The 17987-nt window shown below is 40.0% G+C and overlaps 1 protein-coding gene across 5 annotated transcripts; it reads right to left on the minus strand.

Moving 5' to 3' along the window:
* Positions 1 to 380: 380 nt before the first annotated feature.
* On the minus strand, positions 381 to 17655 carry raf1a (Raf-1 proto-oncogene, serine/threonine kinase a). 5 transcript variants are annotated; one of them, XM_077611216.1, is made up of 19 exons: positions 17207 to 17655; positions 12165 to 12208; positions 11784 to 12010; positions 11557 to 11669; positions 11357 to 11459; positions 11120 to 11277; positions 10927 to 11016; positions 8975 to 9128; positions 5303 to 5422; positions 5149 to 5173; positions 4911 to 5026; positions 4696 to 4813; positions 4481 to 4565; positions 4079 to 4255; positions 3958 to 4004; positions 3741 to 3859; positions 3528 to 3659; positions 1761 to 1895; positions 381 to 1669 (listed from the first exon to the last, which is right to left on the minus strand). In XM_077611216.1, the coding sequence occupies exons 3-19, from the start codon at positions 11982 to 11984 to the stop codon at positions 1529 to 1531; spliced, it is 2034 nt and encodes a 677-aa protein (XP_077467342.1). In that variant the 5' UTR covers positions 11985 to 12010; positions 12165 to 12208; positions 17207 to 17655; the 3' UTR covers positions 381 to 1528. The 5 variants fall into 5 exon arrangements, with proteins under 5 accessions (XP_077467342.1, XP_077467425.1, XP_077467253.1 ...); XM_077611299.1 differs by lacking the exon at positions 12165 to 12208 and having other exon boundaries at positions 9014 to 9128; positions 17207 to 17654; XM_077611127.1 differs by lacking the exon at positions 12165 to 12208 and having other exon boundaries at positions 17207 to 17654.
* Between the last annotated feature and the right edge of the window lie 332 nt (positions 17656 to 17987).

Raw genomic sequence — 17987 nt, forward strand, 5'->3', positions numbered from 1 at the left:
GTTGCATTAGTGAGTTATGAAAGCCACACCAAGTATAACATTTTTCTTTATGGCTAGTCAACATGGCTCCTCAATATGCAGAAATAGAACATTAACTAAAAGGGCAGACGATGTGGCTGCGGGCCAGTTAGTTAGACCACACCAACTTGGATGACATCAGGCGATGCCTCTAAGTAGACCAGGTTCAAATTAGATCACCATTAGATTTGAGCTAAAAACAGTTTAAGAGGATGACATCTATTTCCAAAAATACAATGATAACCTTAACATAAAAAAGGATAGATTCACACCTCAATGGTTACCAAACAGCACAGTCATCAGGATGACACAACAAATTGATTTATCAGGTGCTTTATAAAATTCTGATCAACCAGAGCCAATCAGATCTTAAAGTTTATTTTCTTCACGGTGAATAAGGGCACCAGTTATACTGAAGGTTCAAATCCTTCTTTTCAAGTGGTTATCCATTCACATTCCAGACAATTAATGTAGCTACTTAATGACAGTAAAAGTTGCAATCAATGAGGTGTCTAGCATTGGATGTTTACACTAAAACAAAACTGATTTTTTTCCACCACGAGTCTCTCTGGTGGGTTTAATGTTGTTCCATCATGTTGAATCCCTTGTGTCTGAATTGGATTCCACGGAGGTTACACGACTTTGCTAGTGCCAGAGTAAACACAACGTTGCCCCTCCAAGACTTAACGAGAACATGTGGGATTTTAACTTTACTGAACAAGAAAACTGATGAATTCGTTACCTTTTGAGATCCCAAACTTCAGTGGATTGGAAAAAATAAAGTTTGGTTAAGAATTTAAATTAATTTTATTAAAATAGTGAAGACGTCTTTCTCTCCAAGTTGACATTAACACATTTGACCTGCTAAATGAGACAATAAACAATACAAATTAGTTTCCTAAATCACTTCAAATCTTCAAAACAACTAAAATGTCCAGCTCTTCAAGCGAGAGCCCAAAATATATGGACAGATCAGATACTGTTATGGGGCTTGTCAAAGGAAGCTACTGCTTTTGCCATAATGTGCAAATTCAACACCTTCCATTTACCTGTGCTCATTGCTTAAGTTGCATCAATGTGACTTAAAAGCAGAAAGAATGCAAGAAAAGATGACAAAAAAGACATGTCTCATAACTGCTCCACTATCTTTTAAACAACGTGAAAACGAAAAAACAAATTACAAAAAAAAAATTGCAGGTGACAATGCAATGATCGTGAGCTTCCTTCAAAGTCCATTTGTTATTTTGTGTATATATCTGCGTGCATATTTACAAAGAGGCACTTGCATACATCTAATGTGCAGCAAAAGGATATGAAGGCTGTGCTTTCACACTTTTCCTTTGGAAATTCTACTGCATTGCTATCCTATGATACTGACTAACAATGTTTTTAAGAATTGTCCATGTTGTGGTATTGAGCGTAGTGAGCAATGGAATGCTGGGTTCCAAAGAGAGGGATATTGGGGAGACAGTAACGGACAGGGATGTGTAGATGTGTTTTTTTTTTTTCTTTAAAAAACAGGCAGTCTGGTGGAGGTCAGAGTACACACGTTGATATCTTCAGTGTGAGAGGCTCTGTGCAGAGAAGGTTCTGAGGCACTGTGGTTTATCTTAGGCAAGGCGTGCTGAAGAAGCTCAATCGAGGACAGGATCTTGTGTACATATACATGACCCAAAAAGTTTTACCAAGGAATTTGCAGGTATTTACAGTAAAAAAAATAAATTAAAAAAAGCTTAACTCACCTGCGGGAAGAGCGGCCTTTCATCCTTTGACTTCTTGATGCAGTCAGCGACCAACCTTTTCATGGCTTTGGGGCAGTTCTTGTAAAGTTTACTGAGGTCAGGTGACAGGTAGCCCCGCCCCACCATGAAGATGATCTGAAAAGGTGAAAAAAAGTAAACACTAACGAAGTCACAACACTGAGGTTTATTTTAAAATCCATAACAAAACTGGTTAAATGCTTACAATCCCAAAATGCTACTTGGCAAACCTAATATTAAACATTAAGAATGTTATAACATAACTCAATTATGAACCCAAACATGACAAAATCAGCGAGTAACTTGATAGACCAGTTGATTAATTGTGGCCTATTGCTGCATCCGCAAAAAGAAAAAAAATAAGTCATTAAAATTACTTTATAAATTGCCTAGGTTTCAATGTTGTGAAAGATGTGAATTTGGTAAATATTACAAAAAAAATCGTAGAATTCTAAATTTGGTAGCAAATTACACATTCAATATTTATGAATCACGGATTTGGGCATCAATCTCGCATGAATGCGCATTTACATTTAGTAAATAAGGCCTAATAAATCTATACATTTCGAAAGCAGCCAGACACGAGTCAGGTCAAGTCGTGTGACCTGAGAAGGGACATAAAACCACACGCGTCTGGAGTTGTATTACTGATTCTAAAGTTAGGTCAATGGCTACAGAGCGCAAAGCCAGAAAAAAGTCCTTTTTGGACAGCATGCGAGAGTTTCCCCCCACGATTTTCCTTCCCCATGACACCTGGATAAAGTCAGGAGAAGATTGCAGCATTTCCCAGATTAAATTATCTACTTAAATACCACATCAAACATACTTGGACATCAAGTTCAAAAAGCATCATGAGAAAAACCAAGTCGAGGTCTGTTCTGTCCAATTATCCGCATTTAGAGACCCCCCCCCAATCTGTTCCAAAATTATTAGGTTAGGTGAATTGAATGCTTTTATTGTCATTTTACAAGTGTAATGAGATTTAGTCAGAAGCATAGAAAATTCTGGCCAAAATCATCAAAACTGAGTCGCTAGACCGCAAAAATCGCACATAATGTTAAATAAACTGTCCAGTGGTACCTCGACGAGTGCCCCGACTTACGAGCAATTTGAGATGCGGGTAAAATTTTGAGCAAATATTTATCTTGAGATACGAGACAAATTTTGATATACGAGCAGACAGCAGACGCGAGAGGCTGCTCATAAGATTATGGGCACTGTCTCTCTCCCTGCAACTCCCTCGTGTAATGTCTCTGTGGTTGCAACTCCCTCGTGAAATGCCTCTACGAGCACTGGGCGGACCGTTGCATTTTTTTAGTGTTTTTTTCCCCCTTAGTCAATGCGAATGGCGTATATACTACTTTTCGTTGGCAAGTGGTCGTGCCTTATCCTATTGTGAGGACATTTGTGCATCATTTTGGGAATATTTTGAAGGGAATACAAAAGCAAACAACCCTCGATAGTCTGAAAGTCAGGGTGGAGGCGGGGCAAATAGAGCGGGAGAAGAAAAGGTATAAAAATTTAAAACAGAATTAGAATTAAGTTTAGTGTAAGGTTCGATTAAATTTATTTTTGAGTGTGTCTGCATCGTAATCCAAGTTCTTTTAAATTTGTTTGTTATGTTACGAGCGCGTTGCCGTGCAAAAAGTCCCCCCCCCCCCCCCTCTCTGTCAGAGGTACCGCTGTACTCCCAAAAGGAATAGAACAAAATACAATTACAAACAGCATGTGCTTATGTCTAATGTATACCTGATCTCTGTTAGCTATCTGGGAGTAAGGAAGCTCTCCTGTCATGAGCTCGAAAAGTACAATTCCATAGGAATAGACATCAGACTGGAAACTGTAGGGGTTATTATCCTGCATCCGTATGACTTCAGGAGCCTTTCAAGAGACAACACATTTCTTGTAACAAATATATAGTTTATATCATGCATTTCTTTAAAAAATATCTTATTTACTGACCATCCACAGAATAGACCCAGAAGGTTGCTCCACCTGATGCGAGCCGCTCCACCGGGCCTTTACTGTTGCGAGACCAAAGTCGCCAATTTTCACCGTCAGCCCTTCATGCAAAAAAATGTCTTCACTTCCATCAAGGATTCACGACTAATGAGAAAATGCACATCTTGAGCAGTAGTTAATCCTATTGGTACACAGGCATAGCTGGTCATAAGGATACTGTTGGACTTCATGTCACGATGAATGATGTTCTTTGCATGTAGATAGCTGAAAAGGATGAAGTCTAATGAAATCAGCCATTTTGAGCTTGAATCAGACAAAAGCTTTTTTTTATGACCTACTCCATGCCCTGTGCCGTCTGCCTGGAGATGTCTATAAGTTGGATTATCTTGAAGTTGGTCTCCAGAACGTGAATGTGTTTGTAGAGGCTGCTGCCTTCACACCACTGGGCCACAATGGCCAGGTTGTCCTTTGTCATATAGCCCATAAACAATAAGATGTTGACATGTCTTGTTTTTCTGTAAGCAAAATTAGCAAAAGATAAGTTTCAAGAGTTTAGTCACAATTATCTGAACCAAAATTTCAGTTCAATTCTAACTCATGCATTGCCAGCGCCAGTATACGTGTGGTATTCACAAACTAGGTGTTGTAGTAGTTAGTAAAATGTGTATTGACAAACATCTATTAATGTCAATGGGAGCGAAAGAGTTAAAAGGCTATAAATACTGCTCAATTTTTCTTACCGTAGAACAGCTACTTCATTTCTAAATGCCTGTAACTGCTCTGGAGTTGGGTTGGTTACCTTTAAAATCTTTACTGCTACATCGCCTGTTTGAAAACAAACAAACAAACAAAATCATTATTTGCATGTGCTCTGACAGATAGTGACTGGGGAAAAAGTGATCATTTGTGTCAGGACTAGAATGGACACTGCCTCTTCTGCCCCCATCATTCCTACCATGCCATTTCCCTTTGTAAACAGTTCCAAAGGAGCCTGAACCAATGCGAGACTGAAGGTACACCTCACTGGCTTCAATCTCCCAATAGTAACTAGAATCTCGCTTCTCCCGGGGTCTCTGTATGTTTACAAAATTTTAAAAAGTGAAAATGTTACTTAAATCCATTGACAAATCATGCACAAAAAAGGTTTAGGGGGGCAATCGAAGAAATTACAATTTTATTCTTCTCCTGAGTATTGAGAGATGTGGCCCTCTCTCGATGGGCAGGTGCAGGAGGTTGGGCTTGCAATTGGGACCAGCCTGTTGGACTCTGGCTGGGTGAACTCCTAGCTGAACAAAGGATTGAGGTAAATTAGATGTGCAGGTTCTTTTAACGCGGTCCAAAGTCCCACATCAATCCAAAGACAACAAAAAGATGGACAATCTTATGACGAGGGAAAAAAGAACCTTACCAGAGTCATGATCTCGCATTGCATCCTGGAGAGACAATAAAAACAGATCCCATCACACAAGGTTCACCTTAACAATCCAGATGTAAAAGCAGGTAACATGTTAGGAATTCAGGTCATACAGACCAGCACAGCACACAATGCTCTGCTTTCTAACCTTTTCTGGACTCTCGGATGAGGTCTCAACAAAAGACTGGGAGAAGTGGACAATACCTACTTTCCTCTTCAACCAGAATCTATGGCACCAGGATGTGGGGAAGGTATTCAGGCAGTCTAGCTACTCCCCAGCAGGGGATGACAACAACAGTGAGGGCGGGAGAGAAAATGAAAAGAAACAAAAGGTAGGAAAATGAAGAGGAATAGACAACAGGAATGAAATGAGTGATGCCAGATGTGATTGAAGAGAATAGTTAAATATTTGCAGGAACGAGGGTGTGTAAACGAAGACGGCCTAAAGGGGAATTGTGGATTTTTCTCATTCAGTTGTTGTTTTGTTTTTTTTTAAACACTGAAGCGGATTTTGCAGAAAAGATCAAGCACAGGAGATTCATAAGAAAACCGGACATGTATAGGGCTAGGAGATATTTTTCAAGACCCTGGACTTCCCCTAGAGCAGGGGTCGGCAAGCCAAAATGTTGAAAGAGACATAATGAAAAACATATATATCGAAATGACTAAGTTGGCTAAATGTTTATTTCCCTGCAGTGCATTCTGTAGAGACCGAAGCACTACGTGACTGCTCTGTTGTACAATGTCGCCTCAAGTTCAAATTCATTACAATAATAATGAATTATGTTTCATTGCTTTGATAAAATTAAAGAAACGCAATAGAAATCCAATTTATTTTTTGTCATTTTTATTTTGAGGACTCGCAAAACCACAATAAAATGGAACATGAGTAACGTTTTCCACGCTTTATTATTGCCTGGGTTGCAACAAAACTTGCAGCAGTAGTGGAATTTGTAGATGCAATCCGCTTCATAAATTCTTCTTATTTTAGTGCCACCCTAATTTCTCCAGAAGTTGTCATGTTTTGTTGGGGTTTTAACATTTGGTCATTTTCCTTTGTGTGTCCTATTCATGTGATTAGCCATTAGTTTGACCTCCTGTTCTTTACTGCCCGCCTTCCCTCGTGTGATCCAGGTGTCTCTAATTGTCTCGTCAACCCATCGGTGTATTTAAACCTTGTGTCTTCGTCAACCCGTGTCGGAGTATTGTTTGCATTTCCCTGGTGTCATGTGCTTTGTGTTCCGTCCTGTTTCCCCCAGTAACTTTTGTTTTATTACTTATTCCCTGCTTAATGTATCTAAGGCATTATTTTTGTGAAACTATCTTCCCGCACACTCTGGTGTATCTGCATATGAGGCCAACTATGTTCACCTCACCGAAGATATGTAACAGAAAAAATGCAATCACACTTTTTCTCTCATTCCGAACTTGGTACTCGGCTGCAAATGTAGCGTGCCTTACCTAGAAATGTCTTTCCACGTGACTCTTTTTGCTATTTGACAACTTTCAGTCAATCATTCCGCATTGGTAATGAGCTTCCATACCGTACATCCTTGTAAAGGTTGCCGTATCCCAGCTAACTTCGGGTGAAAGGCAGACTACACCCTAGACTGGTCGCCAGTCAGCCGTAGGGCACACAGAGACAAACGACCATATGCACTCATAATCATACCGCCATCAGCAAGAATCAAGCCTGTGCTTGCCCACACCAAATTCAGGCAAGTGAACCTCTACATCAGGGGTGGCCAAGTCCAGTCCTCGAGAGCCCCTATCCAGTCTGTTTCCATATCTCCCTCCTCTACACCAGGGGTGGCCAAGTCCGGTCCCCGAGAGCCCCTATCCAGTCTCTTTTCCATATCTCCCTCCTCTACACACCTGAGTAAAATGATCAACTCATCACCAAGCTGTCCAGAAGCTTCAAACCGATCCCAATTATTTGATTCAGGTGTTAGTGGAGGGAGACATGGAAAACAGGGTACAGGAAACGGTGAATCATCTGTTTTCCCCAGTTATTTTTCTCTTTTCCCCTTGGGGTTCATGGCCCATCACACAGTCGCCGGTTTGTTTACAGCAGCGTCCTGCCTAGCATTCCACCCTGCCTGATGCAAATCTTCAATGACAGAAAAAAATTGAAATTTAATATTTATTCTGGCCCGGTGGAGCGAGTGGTTAGCGCGTAGGCCTCACAGCTCTGGGGTCCTGGGTTTAAATCCAGGTCATGTCCATCTCTGTGGAGTTTGCATGTTCTCTCCGGGCCTACGTGGGTTTTCTCCAGGTACTCCGGTTTCCTCCCACATTCCAAAAACATGCATGGCAGGCTGATTGGACACTCTAAATTGCCCCTAAGTATGGGTGTGAGTGAGCATGGTTGTCCATCTCCTTGTGCCCTGCAGTCGGCTGGCCACCAATTCAGGGTGTCCCCCGCCTGTGGCCCGGAGTCAGCTGGGATAGGTTCCAGCACCCCCCGCGACCCTAATGAGGATAAAGCGGTTCAGAAAATGAGATGAGATATTTATTCTACATTCTTACAGCTAGAGCTGGGCGATAACACAATAACGATAATTATCGTGAAATAATTTTTGTCAATGATATTAAAAACCTTCGATAAAAATTTGATAATTTAAAACCGCAATTACACCACCCGACCACCACAAAGAGCGGGGGCGCTGTTGCAAGATGAACGACAGTCCCAAACCAACGCTCAGGAGAAGAGGAAATGTGTTTGTAAGCATGTTAGCAATAGAGGCTACCACAGAGCATGGATGCAAAAGGACAATAACAGCCAAAATGAACGATTATGATATGCAGGACAACACAGATCCGATACACGTTAATTCTCTCTGGCGTTTTCTTACTTTTTCTTTTTAAACGCCTCATAAATGTGCAAAGAGCAGCATTATTGAAAATGTCCTTAACCCAATGTCCTCATTTGGGGACAGTCTGTAATATTTTCTTACTTGATAAAGATGTTTCCACATTCTATGTAAATGAAAACGTTGCAAAAAGCTAAAAAAATTATAATGGGTAAAAATGGGTTACGTTCATCCCAACTTTTTATTATTTTTTTTATGGCCATATGTGATGTAAATTTAGTTTTTCTTTTTGTGAGGCTGAGTATAGTCTGCTTGCCAAAAGTGATGTCTTCAGTCGATTATTTCATTTATTTCATATTGGACAGCAACTTTTGGTTTGATGGCAAATTAATTGAAACAAAGACACCTACCAAAATTTCTGCAGGTTTTATTCTTTACTTTTCATAGTGTAAGGAGGTCTTATTTTAATTGCACAACTAAACAATAAAAATCATTTTTAAAATCATATTTTATATTCTCTTCTCTTATAGAGTAAGGGTGTGGGTATGTATGTGTCATCGTTTACCTTCAACCTGCACAAGGAACTAAAGATGGAAATTAGCCCTCGGCTACAATCTTACTTATTTACATATGTTCATTAATATGAATATGTTCATTAATATGTGCTCTCCCAAACTCAAACTCAAAATTGAATAAGGACGAAATTAAGGAATTTATTCACAGAAGTTTCAAGTTTCAAATTTGAAAGAACAAAGGTAGTTTTCGTGATAATTATCGAAAGACTGATAATTTTTTATCGTGATTTTAGTCATATCGCCCAGCTCTACTTACAGCCTTGGAAAACATTAAGAATGCTTGTCCTCCAAGAGAAATATTAAAATAAAAAATATATTTCTCTCCCTCATTTGCCATATTCAAACATTAAAGAGCCGCATGCGGCCCCAGAACCTAAGGTTGCCGACCCCCTGCTGTCGAGGTACATCAAGAGGCTCATGTTTTATCATTACCTCAATTATACTTCTGTCTACAGGCAGGGCTGTGCTAACCATGTGGACGTTTGGTGTAGAAGTGGAGCGTTGTCTCTGGGACAGACCACCGCCTGTGGGTGAGTAGGGTGTAGCATAGTTGAAGGCATGTGGCGTTGAATATCGGTGGGCAGAGCTATGAGGACAAGAGAATGCAATAGTAAGATTCAGAGGTTGTTGCATATTCTAGTATCAGATTTATTTTGTAAGGCAGTCCTGACTCTGTGCCACTCCAGTGTGGGAACACACTATTTTCAGCGGTATTTTGTGTGCCGCATCTGGACTTTACCATTTTAGATGTGTTACTGGCAGTAAGCTTTTCTTGAGATATTCATAGGTGACTGGAAAATCTTTGATTATTAAATGCCACGTTAGTTTTACTATCTAAGCAATTTATCGTGATGGAGAGAAGCAATCAAATCGGTCCTCTTTGTAAAAAAGTGAACGAAATACATTATCTCTCAAATTCTTTGTATGTCAAATATAATGTCCCAGTGGAATTAATAAATGCCATTCATGGCTACCAAAAATAAAATAATACAGTTGAATGAAGAAAAAACACTGTAGAGAACTTGACATTTAAGCATTGGTACTGTAGTATTTTGAACAATATAATACAGAGCAGTGCAGCAGTGCCATGCATTATTTTGAAGAGAGTCTGTATTTGACCCCTGAGTCAACACAGAACACCATAAGCCGTGAGTCTGCTAATTTGGCAGCTCACGGTGCTTTTGAAGAGTTTAGAGTGCTACTGAAACAACAAGCTCTTTTCACATCTCATGCCATATTAGCCTTTGGACTGGTAAAACCTCGTAAAGCTGAGCACGCCATTCAAAATTCCTACTTAGGCTCTTTGTAAATTACAACACAACTCTTAACTGTGACGAAAACATAACCATTTCAGCATACTGGTGCCAAACTGACACATTAATACTGAGAAACTCTGAGGCCATGAAATGTGTAAAATGAAATTATTTTTCAGAAACTTCAGTGATACATTAACAACAAAAAACAAAAAACTGGAAGACGCTAAATACTGAGAAGTGAAAAGCAACCTCTGACCTCCTACCAACAAATGGACTGACCATGACTTTATTGGGTTTGAGGCTGCAAGTAAATTGCTTACATAATGCGAGTACTTTCTCAGCGCGAGTAGAAATTCAATCTGGTCAAACCTGCGCGACTGCATGTTTTTACTGCTCGGTTTTGCAGTCTCACGATATTTGACATGTGGGTTAAAAGATGCCCTTTATTACTGCTTGGGTCATTCACGTGCATCGCCAAGTTTCCCAATCACTGTTATTTACTCTTTTGCTGCCAATGACGTCCGATTCATTGATTTTGACTGCAATTTAAAATCCAGTTAAAAAGGCCTGGACACCTACTCCTTGCTGACAATGAGTGTTATTGATATACAATTTCTTTTTTCTTTTACTAAGTACCACAACGTACACTGTTTGAATACTATACATTTAGTTCAGCTTGCAGTGAACGAGTTCACCTTTTTCATTCGCATTACGAAATTACAACAATGTTTCAATCTCTGTGCTCAGTCAATCAATTCATATTAACTTGCGATCTTTAAATTTTTAAGAAACTCATAACATATAAACATACTGTATAGGCAACATGGTGCACAAATGTGTAGCACACCCAGCTCACGGTTGATTTTGAAAATGTGGGCACCACCCTTGCTTTTAAGACTTTGCAGGTTCTCCCAATGTCGGCGTGGGCTTTCTCGGGTACTCTAGTTTCCTCCCACATTTCAAAAACAGTTTGGCAATGCCAGTTTTAAATTCCTGTAGACTTATGTCAAGCTGAGAGCCCACAAAACAGTAAAATTGATGCAAAGACTGGAAACAGTCTAGGAAACTGCAAAAACATAATTGCGAGCTGTTTTTAAGAATACAACATGTAGGGGTATCAAGTTATACCTCGGAAAGCGAGTTAATGATTCTCTCATTCGCCGAGATGTTAACGGGGGGAGGGACGGGGCACCACTCTCACCAGGATTCGGACACAATCTAAAAAATAAAAAAAATGGAGACGTCAACCTAAAAATTCTGAACTTGCTTCCATGTGTAAAAGTATTTTACTCTAGTGACTTTATTTAGTGAAGAGACTTACAAGAGTTGTCGTATATTGCTCCAATCTATACACATTGTGGGTACTTTGGTACTGCAATGCTCATGGAACTTATAGCCACATGTTTGGCAACGAAAGCCGTTCAATAGAAACTTCTGGCAAATGTCACAGAACGCTAGCTTCAGATATGTTTTCCGGACCTAAAACATGAGAAAACATTAATTTTCTAGACAGAGAGGCAAATGTGTGTGTTAGCTATAAGACACATCATGCACTTACAAAATTATGTGTGGTAAGAGGAACATGATCTAAAACTTCCACCAGCAACTCTTCACCAATCAGCGAGGTTGAGTCTGTATTCCAGTCCATCCGCAGTTTTTTACTATTATAGAATACAAGAAGACTTAATTAACTTTAAAGAATGCAAGTGTAATAATCAACTAATCCGACGTTTTTAAACCCAGAAATAAAATGCTCGCCTTCGTTGCCCCGGATGGAGCCTGAAAACAGCACAACACTGTGGCTGTAGGCCTCGCACCATTAAGGCTTTAATCAGGCAACTCTGCAATGTCATACCTGGCCGTACATTTACCTAAGGGAGACAACACATTACAATATAACTGACAATCTGTAACCACGACTAAATATGCCTTCAAAGGTTTTGGGTGGCTGTATTTCACCAATAATAAATGAAAAATTGGCTCACCACAGTGCGTTGCTGGTTTGGGAGGTAGACACGGATGGTGCTGCTAGTCTTTGAGTCGGGTATCTTGCTGTCATCTGAGGACCGACGCTGGCAGGGAAATCCCTGGACCATAGTTGGTGATAGGCACGGGCCCTCAAAGGCAGAGTCCTTCATTCCAAAACCATTGCTCAGGGTCTTCCATGCTCCCTGCAAGTGCTCCATCAGTAAAGCCAAGTGCTTTCAATGGTCTGGAAAAAATGAGCCATGCGCAAACTATGAATGTCTTAAAAGCTTACATCATCAGCTGACAAAATCAATAGTGCATTAGTCACCAGCTTTCTAAATGAGAGGGGAGCAGTGTGGAGATGATGTCAAAGTGAGTGAAAGTAACTGGCAGCAAACCTGAAACAAGGTATCTATTTTGCTTGAAGATTAGCCAGGCCATTCTGGAGAGCAGTGTAAATTAGGAGAAAAAAATCAAAAGACATGAGAGTTGGAGGACAGTTCCAAGGTCTGGTTTAGACGAGTAGTGGTGCTGATATTTAGTCTATGAAACAGATCATTGGCTAATGCTACGCAAATAGTTGGCTTGACGTTTTGCTAACATGTGCTAAACTGCCTGCTCATGGATGAGCAGAGCTGTCATTTTCTCCGGAATTTACGGAGTTTACCCGGACAAGTAACGGAAACTCCAGTACCCCTGACAATCTCCCTAAACTCCGGAATTCCAAATAAATTGTCACTTAAATTTTTTAAGGCAACCATTTCGGAAAAGTACCAAATTTTCAATTTAAATGCCTCGAAATTCACACCATCTCTACGGATTACGCATTCAACTGCACTGTAAACCGGATGAATTCGGTAACACAAGTGGCATTGTGAATCATCCGAATTACAGGTTCTGACAAATGATCTGTCTTGTGCGACTAGCGTGGCAATCGATTCTAATCGATTGCATAAGTAGCCTCTATCGCTATAACATTTTCGTTTTCTTTTTTTTTTTTCATAAGGGAAGTATTATTAAGGCTGCCTAAACCACCAGTCTTTTGCTTTGATATCATTTCCGGGGTTGTTCTAAAGGAAGTGGATTACACAGCACTGCTAAGTCTTATCAATATGCCTGCTCGAGATAGGAGCAAACTGAATGACAATTTGAATGAAACCTCTAATAAGAAACCTGGACACTCGCAAAAGTTTATTGGTTCGTATTCCACGAAATATCCCATGTTGAAGCCGTCTCCAAAAGGACCGACATTTGCACATTGCACAACATTCAAGTGCGACTTCAGCGTGACACCTGGTGGAATTACTGACTGTAAAACGCATGTAGAAGGACCCAAACACAAAGATAAACGTATATTCATTATGCTGTACTTTTTCAATAGTTTGCAAAAACACAGCATCTCAATTAATGTAAAACCATGATAATAACAGTTTGATTAAAATTGTCCAGCATTTATTTTTTATTTTGTTTTACAATTCTTATCGATTTTGCGTGAATCGCATTCATATCGGGAAAAACTCAGGAAATGGGACAAGGGTACTCCTGAAATGGGGTCAACAAAGGTTGGCAGCTCTGGATGAGGTTCGCATGGTCAAATTTCCCAAAAGAACCAGTAAAATGCATGTGCAGTGATAAAAACCTTGTCATTCCATTCTGTTTTTATTTCTGTTCTTTACTACTGGTAAACACATCACTTCAATGTTCACAGTGTTGTGAGCCCTAGAGACCATTATAAACTATTTTATAACGTTTCGCAGATAACAAAAACAACATTCAAAAAGCATGAGAAATCAGCACCAATAAATACATTTTTATCTTTTGTTTAAATATGAAATTTATATAAATATAAAACTCATTGGATTAGTCTGATGACGGTGCCAAATTAGAGATGGGCAAAATAATTATTTCATGTTGATTTTTTTCAAAATTGTCAATTCATCACATTACCCTATTCAAGAGATAAACAATAAGTCTTAATGGTTATAGTACTGTTACCAATAGGAAGAGGAGCAATATTTGTCTTGATATAACCCCTAAAATGCTACATGCACAAACATTTCCTTGTGTGTGCCAGGAAAACACAATGCAATAAAGTACAATGGATCAATCAAGCCACTGTCTGTACTTATGACTTTATGCTACTCACATCAATGGATTAAAGCGCAGACAAGCCATGTATTATATGATAAAGGTTTTCTCCTCTCATTTTCTGAACCGCTTTATCCTCATTAGGATCGCAGAGGGTGCTAGAGCATATCCCAGTTGACCCCGGGCCAGAGGTGGGCGACACCCTGAATTGATGACCAGCCGATTGCAGGGCACAAGGAGACGGACAACCATGCACACTGACACCCATACTTATGGACAATTTTGAGTGTCCAATCAGCCTACCATGCATGTTTTTGGAATGTGGGAGGAAACCCACGCAGGCCCAGGGAGAACATGCAAACCCCACACAGCTGGACATGACCTGGATTTGAACCCAGGACCCCAGAGCTGTGAGGCCGAAAAAAAGGGTTTCAGCCACAAATTAGAAAGTAGATGCAATCTATCATTTATACCTTACTGACAAATTATTAGATCCATGTGTAACATGAAAGCAAACTGCTTATCTTTTTCCTACCTGCATTTCTTTCAAGTGACTCAAAATGTCTGCTTAGCGTGGAAAAAAAATGATATAGACGCTCCCCTACTTACGAACAAGTTAGGTTCCAAGCGATTGTTCATAAGTTGAATTTGTTTGTAAGTTGATTCAGTGCTATATTTTGTATTATAATTTATGTTTAAGGCCTATATAAGTATATTGAAGGTTTATATAAGTGCATTTGTATGTTTAAGGCTTGTATAAGCAACACACATTGGTTTGTACTGAAAAAAAAATTTAATAAAATGGAGAGAATGTGTACAGTACTGTATAGAGAGAGAGAGAGAGAGATTTATGTATTAGAAACTGGCCGAAAGAAGCGATCTAACGACGATTGCACAGTTGTCTTCTTTTTTTTTCATCATAAATGATGCGGTAGCACTGTATGGCATCATTCAATTGATTTGCAAACTTTGCGCAACGTTCAATATTTGGGTCCTGCTGCTCGATCTTTCTGTTTATAAATGGTACTGACGGTCGAACGATTCAAGTTGTATATGTGCAACGCTCACCACTCTCACGCGCATCAAGCTTCGTTATTATTGCCACTCGTTTCAAATGAAATGGCTTGCCTCTTCCTTGCAACTCCCTCAATAGAAGCCTTTCGCTTATTACCAACCATATTCAATAATGGATGCACGAGATATTTAATGATACAAATGAAAAAGGTTCTTTGGACACTGCAGATACGTCACGCACTTCCGCATTGCAACAAATTGGACAGAAGAAGGTAGATGCTGGGTGAGCTGAGCCCTCACAGCGCCAGGCGTCGGTATTAGCGGCGGAAAGAAGCACTACTCGGAAAAAAATACAAAATCGAACTTACGAAAATTTTTCGACATAAACGCAATTTGCACACATGTTCGTATGCACCGTTGTTCGTAAGTCGTATGTTCGTGAGTAGGGGAGCGTCTGTATATGCAGTTTTGGGGGGCATATTGTTCAATATAAGGCAGTTGGGTTATGCTGTAATAAAAAGGGCTGTGTTTGCACCTCCTATGTAATGTGACCTGTCTCAAAGAAACCAAATATTTTGCTAACGTACAGGGTTTGCCATGAGTGAGCACACTAGAAGCTCTTGCTGTGGCTCACCGACCACAGTAAGTGACGCAAGGGGTGTGCCCCATGCTAACTTGATCTTTTTTGTAAGTGTTAAGGGGTGTGGAATTGGCTTATTACAGTGCACTTTTCAGCATTTTTGCAAAGAAATGGTTGCATGCGATTCTCTTAAAAAAATCTGTAATAGCGAGTTTTAACCCTTCATTGAGCAGTTATTGAAATCATTAGCTGCCTGTGGACGTACTGGACATTTAACCCATTGAGACCGGTAGAGGCCTTCAAGTCCAAATTTATTGGATGTCTTGCTCCGTCAACTGCACTGGAACATGAGTATTCAATAATTGTCTTTCCAGTTTAAATGAATTTGGACGTCTATCACTGTCAATGGGAGACTATGAATAAAATACTATTTAAAAAGGTTTAATCAATGTCATTTCTATTATCATTTTATTGGTTTATAAATTCATTTGTTCATTAAAACAACAACAAATAATAAATTAATATTAAAATAATACAAAAATTGGGAAGTGGCGTCCACGTGTATATGACATCACATTTTAAATATTGTGGTCTACATGACCTAAAACATTATGTCCTCATATGCATAAACCATGTCTTTATACGTTTTTTATTTAATTATTAATGTTATTAAGCGGCCCGGTGGATGTGTGGTTCTTGCGTCAGCCTCACAGTGGGCGTCCTGGGTTCAAATCCAGCTCGGTCCAGCTGTGTGGAGTTTGCCTGTTCTCCCTGGGCTGGCGTGGGTTTTCTCCGGGCACTCCGGTTTCCTCCCAGATCCCAAAAACATGCAGGGTGGGCAAGTTGAACGCTCTAAATTGCCCCTCGGTACAAGTCTGTGGGTAAAAGGTTATCTGTCACCGATTCAGGGTGTCCCCCCTCCCACCGCCTCTGGGCCGGAGTCAGCTGGGATAGGCTCCAGCACCCCCCGCAACCCTAGTGAGGATAAAGCGGCCCAGAAAATGAATGAATGAATATTATTATTAATGGCCAAAAATAGTGACTGGTCCTCATAATTGCTTAACTACTCTTTACTGGAATAGCTAGAGTACTTAAAAAGAAACGTAAAATTACAGCCTAATGCCTATCATTGAAACTTCTCTCGGGATGTTTCCAATAGGAGGATTCTTCGTATAAACAGATACATATGACAAAAAAGAAACTTAAAATTACACCCTAATGCCTATCATTAAAACTTCTCTAGGGATGTTTCCAATAGGAGGATTCTTCGTATAAACAGATACATATTACTACGACTACTACTACAACTACTATTACTATAAAATAAAAGGCCGACGTTTTTGTTATTGTGTTCGCTCGACTTTAACGATAGATTTTTCTTTCTCCTTTAGCTTATGAATACACAGCGGTTCACATCACGCAAACTGCAAAGTCAGAAATTCGTAAAATCAATGACATTCGTCTCCATTGTGTTCCATCGTGTAACATTACATTACAACAAAAGGAGGAAGGGCTACTAGTTAAGTGAAATGAATCGTAACTAAAATGACGCTTCCACCGAATGAGCAAATGTAGCCCCCCCCCAGAAACTAAAAAGCTTCGTTCCCACGTTTCGGAATGCTTTTTTTTCTTCGTCTGGAGACACACGTAAAACATTTTGTGGTTAGCTCGTTCCACGTAGCTACAAGAGGGCTGCTCGCCATGTAGCAAGCGGTGTTGTACTTATATGCGGGAGAAAGAAGGAGAGGGCTTACTTACCAAGAGAACTTGGGAAAGTTGTGCTCCGCCATAACTTCAGGAAGAAGTGGCGACGGTGACATCATCATATTTGCAAAGCAGTCAAGGAAAACAGCCAAGTGACTTTGTCACTTGACAAAAAACGCTTATCCCGTAAAACGTCGCGATAGTAGCCGACGTGAAGGTCACGGGCTGATTGCCTCAAAAGCTATGATCAATTTGATCGCCCCTGTTTGCACGGGATTGAAAAGCGACACGGAGAGTTGTTTTGTTGGTCTGGTCGGTCGCTTAAATTTGAATTCCTGCTTTCGAATGACTATCAATATTTTAATGCAGAGTAAAAGATGGGACTCGCGGGGTCGTGCGTCCGTCTGACGAGAGCGATTGAAACAGGATCTCGCAATCACAACGAGAGACTAGCATCAGTCCCACTTCTGTAAGCCCTCCCACGACACCCATGATGTCTTTCCCCTTGAGACGATGGAAACACACAACTTGATCGCGCTATCATAATAGAACTAAAGATTATAAGGAATTGCGTGCCAGACTTTGGAGGTGGCGCTTTATTTACAATTTGTTGTATACTACACTAATAATAAGCAGTTTAAATAATACTGTATGGTGCATTTTACACATCAACAAGGATCAACCAACCTACTAGCGGTTTGGAGGACTGCGATAGACTTAATAACGTAGGTGCGCCTCCGTGTGGATGCTGGTGGTAGTGCAACTGTAGTGTGTCTTGTGTAGAATTATAGTTTATTTTTTTTAAGGGAAATCATGACTCACCCCTTTTAAGTGA

This window comes from Stigmatopora argus, chromosome 1 (genome assembly GCF_051989625.1).
Source record: "Stigmatopora argus isolate UIUO_Sarg chromosome 1, RoL_Sarg_1.0, whole genome shotgun sequence".
NCBI classification, from domain to species: Eukaryota; Metazoa; Chordata; class Actinopteri; order Syngnathiformes; family Syngnathidae; genus Stigmatopora; species Stigmatopora argus.